The 3,645-nt window shown below is 34.0% G+C and overlaps 1 protein-coding gene across 1 annotated transcript; it reads right to left on the bottom strand.

Moving 5' to 3' along the window:
* Positions 1-1,671: 1,671 nt before the first annotated feature.
* Positions 1,672-2,646, bottom strand: LOC122473635 (olfactory receptor 6C2-like). The gene has a single exon (XM_043564274.1). The coding sequence runs from the start codon at positions 2,644-2,646 to the stop codon at positions 1,672-1,674; it is 975 nt and encodes a 324-aa protein (XP_043420209.1).
* Positions 2,647-3,645: the final 999 nt, after the last annotated feature.

Below are 3,645 nucleotides of genomic sequence, written 5' to 3'. Positions count from 1 at the left end.
GGATGCCAGAGGGCCAGCAGAAAACTTATCAATATGAAAATTTACTTAGTAGTTTTATGAGCTCTTTTAAGAAAAATTGATGTACACTTTCTGGTGTTCTAATCTATATGCCATTTACTTTATAGAAAAACTTTAACTATTTATTTTAATTGCAGCTTTCATTTGGACTTCCTTTTCAATTCTCTTTGTTTTTCAGGTATATTGATGGTTTGTTTTCTGGATTTCTTATGGAATTGTTTCCATGATATGCTAAACTTAACGGTTAATTTAGCTACATTTTGAGTTTGATATTCATATTATATTTAAGCAATTGAGTATTTTTCTTTAATCCCTCAACTGCAATTACCATTTGACATTGCACTTATAGTTTCATATCCTTTTAGAAAAGCGCTTTTCCTCACTTTTAACATATGTATTCTGTGTAATCTATGAATCTTTTACTTTTAAATTTTCAGCATTTCGTGTGTGTGTGTGTGTGTGTGTGTGTGTGTGTGTGTGTGTGTATAAATAACTCCAGGATCCTAGATATAAAATTCGACTTCCATTTAAAACACATTTATTTGGATGTGTATTTATTTTGGTTTTCTTTACTTTTCAATTATATATTATTTTTTTTTGCCAGTAGTACCTTTTTTCTTTTTCAAGTTTTTATTTAAATTCCAGTTAGTTAAATTACAGTGTAATCTTAGTTTCAGGTGTAGAATTTAGTGATTCATCGCTGACATACAACACCCAGGGCTCATCACAGCAAGTGCCCTCCTTAATACCTATCACTCATTTAAACCATCCCCCTGCCCACCACCTCCCATTGGTGCTTTAAAAATTAGTAATATAGGATTATTAGTGAGCTAAATACATTCAGGGATATTACCAAATAAAAATTCCTGCCTAGAACTTCGCCTGCCAAGAACTAGGTGCGCAATAAATTTTAATGTAATCAATTGAAGTTTCCAGCAGCAGTTAGATTGGAAGATTGGGAGAACACTTAAAATCAACTATATTTTACAAGTCCAAGAAAATAGAAGATAAGCTATGTATCTCCTTGTTTGGTTTGCATTTGTTTTATTTTTCTGCATTTCAATTTTGTTTGTGAGATTAGAAGTAAAGTCAGGCTTACATTTAATAGAAAATTATTATCATGTTATCTGATTGGAATCTTGCACTGAAAGGGGTTTGTTTGAGGGGAAGGAGGATAAAGGAGTAATTTCATGTGATGAAAGGTATTAATTTTGGGTGCATTATATGTGTGAGAAAGTTAACCTAAATAGAGATCAGATTACTAGAGTGTATTATGCTAAGTGAAATAAGTCAGTGAGAGAAAGACAAATACCATATGATTTCACCCATATGTGGAATTTAAGAAACAAAACAGATGAACATAGGGGAAGGGAAGGAAAAGTAAGATAAAAGCAGAGAGGGAGGAAAACCATAAGAGCCTCTTAACTGTAAGAGAGCAAACTGAGATTTGCTGGAGGGGAGATGGGTATTAAGGAGGGCACTTGTGATGAGCACTAGGTGTTGTATGTAAGTGATGAATCCCTAAATTCTCCTAAAATCATTACTAAACTCTATGTTAACTAACTTGAATTTCAAAAAAACTTGAAAAAAACAAAAAACCCTCATTAACTTAAAAAAAAGAGACAAACAGATTTAGAGCTTAATGGTTTATGCTTAGCTTGTTATTTTATTTCTGGGCTTGAATATTCTCTTACTTTTCGATACCAATGCAATTTTTTGGAAAGAATCACTGAAAGCTTGTCTCACTTGCTTGTTTCTCAGAGTGTAAATGAATGGGTTCAACATGGGAGCTATGGATGTCATTAGCACTGTCACACCCTTATTAATAGTCACTGATTCCTTTGCTGAAGGATTGACATAGATGAAGATACAACTTCCATAGGTGATGGAAACCACAATCATGTGAGAAGAACAGGTGGAAAAGGCTCTTTTCCTTTGTTGGGTAGAGGGGAATTGTAGAATGGTCTTGATGATAGAAATGTAAGATTGAAGAACACATACAAGGGTCAGAATGAAGGTCAGCACAGCACAGACAATAACCAACTGCTCTATGAGCCATGTGTCTGAACATGAAATCTTCAAGATTGGAGATGCATCACAGAAAAAATAATCAATGACATTTGAATCACAGAATTTCAAATTGAGGAACAAAGTAAGTGGTGGGAGTATGATCAACAAGCCAGCCATCCAACAGCAGAGGACTAGCCTCTTGCACACTCTGTTGTTCATGATGGTTACATACTGCAGGGGTTTGCAGATGGCCACATAGCGGTCATAAGACATGGCAGCCAAGAGAAAAAATTCTGTTACTCCAAAAACATCGGTAAAAAACACTTGAATAACACAAATATTATATGTAATTGACCTGTCACCTGTTGCTATGTTGTATAAATATCTAGGGATACAAGCAGATGTAAAAGAAATTTCTAATAAGGCAAAATTCTGTAGGAAAAAGTACATGGGTGTTTTAAGGTGAGAGTCTACTAAAGTGAGGGATATGATGGTCAGATTCCCAGTTATACTCAATATGTAAGTGAGAAATAGAAACATAAAAATTGGAATTTGAAGTTGAGGGTCATCTGTCAGGCCCAATAGGATGAAGATTGTTACTGTATGATTTTTCATCATTGACTACTGAATTTCATTCAATTTCATGTAAAATTTAGAGATATTTTATTTGAATAGAGTGGGATCAAAGCTAGATGGGAATAAACAGTGACTATTAGAGCATACTAATTAACATGTTTCTTCTATAAATTAGTAACTGATATTGCTAATACTCTGGCTCCCCAAGCGTTTTATTTTATTTTATTTTATTTTATTTTATTTTATTTTATTTTATTTTATTTTATTTTTTTGTCAGTTTTGTGATAGATTCTTAAACATTAAAAAAATTATTCTGCCACCTCATTTGGCTTTCTTTTACAGTTTCAACCTATAGCCAAGAATAGATTTTTTCATGTAATTAGATATGACCCATATTGTAGGTGAACAAAACTATGATTTCCTCTTATATCTGACATTTCTTCTGTATTTCAAATTGAATATTTAAATTGAAAATTTGCTTTATGTCTTTCTTGAGGATTTGCTCATAAAATTTAAATGTATAACAACCAATCGCGGTTCCATCAGGCATTGCTGATCCATCTGTGGCTTGTTGCCACAATAACCAAGCATGTGTCTGTTTTGTTTTGTGTTTTAACATGCATATTACACGTTGTTGGGTCACTCCTCTGACTCTTATGTTTCTCTGGTAGTATAAAATTTACACTCAGTGTCCACTGGATACATGATACAGAGAGTATTTTAATGCACAATTTATTTGCTACATGTGAAGAAACGTTTGGCCCAATGATATACAGCTGGAAAAAAAAAAAACATTTTGGTCTGCTTAGTTAAGTATGGCAAAGACTCTAATGCCTTGTTATCATTATCACTAAGTTCAAAATCAAATTTAAAATACTGGGGTGCCTGGGTGGCTCAGTCAGTTAAGCGTCTGACTTCTGATCAGGTCATGATCTCATAGTTTGTGAGTTTGAGCCCCGCATCGGGCTCTGTGTTGACAGCTCAGAGCCTGGAGCCTGCTTCTGATTCTGTGTCTCCCCCTCTCTCTGCCCCTCCCCTGCT

This window comes from Prionailurus bengalensis, chromosome B4 (genome assembly GCF_016509475.1).
Source record: "Prionailurus bengalensis isolate Pbe53 chromosome B4, Fcat_Pben_1.1_paternal_pri, whole genome shotgun sequence".
Taxonomy (NCBI): domain Eukaryota; kingdom Metazoa; phylum Chordata; class Mammalia; order Carnivora; family Felidae; genus Prionailurus; species Prionailurus bengalensis.
This window is presented reverse-complemented; position numbering and strand designations above follow the sequence as displayed.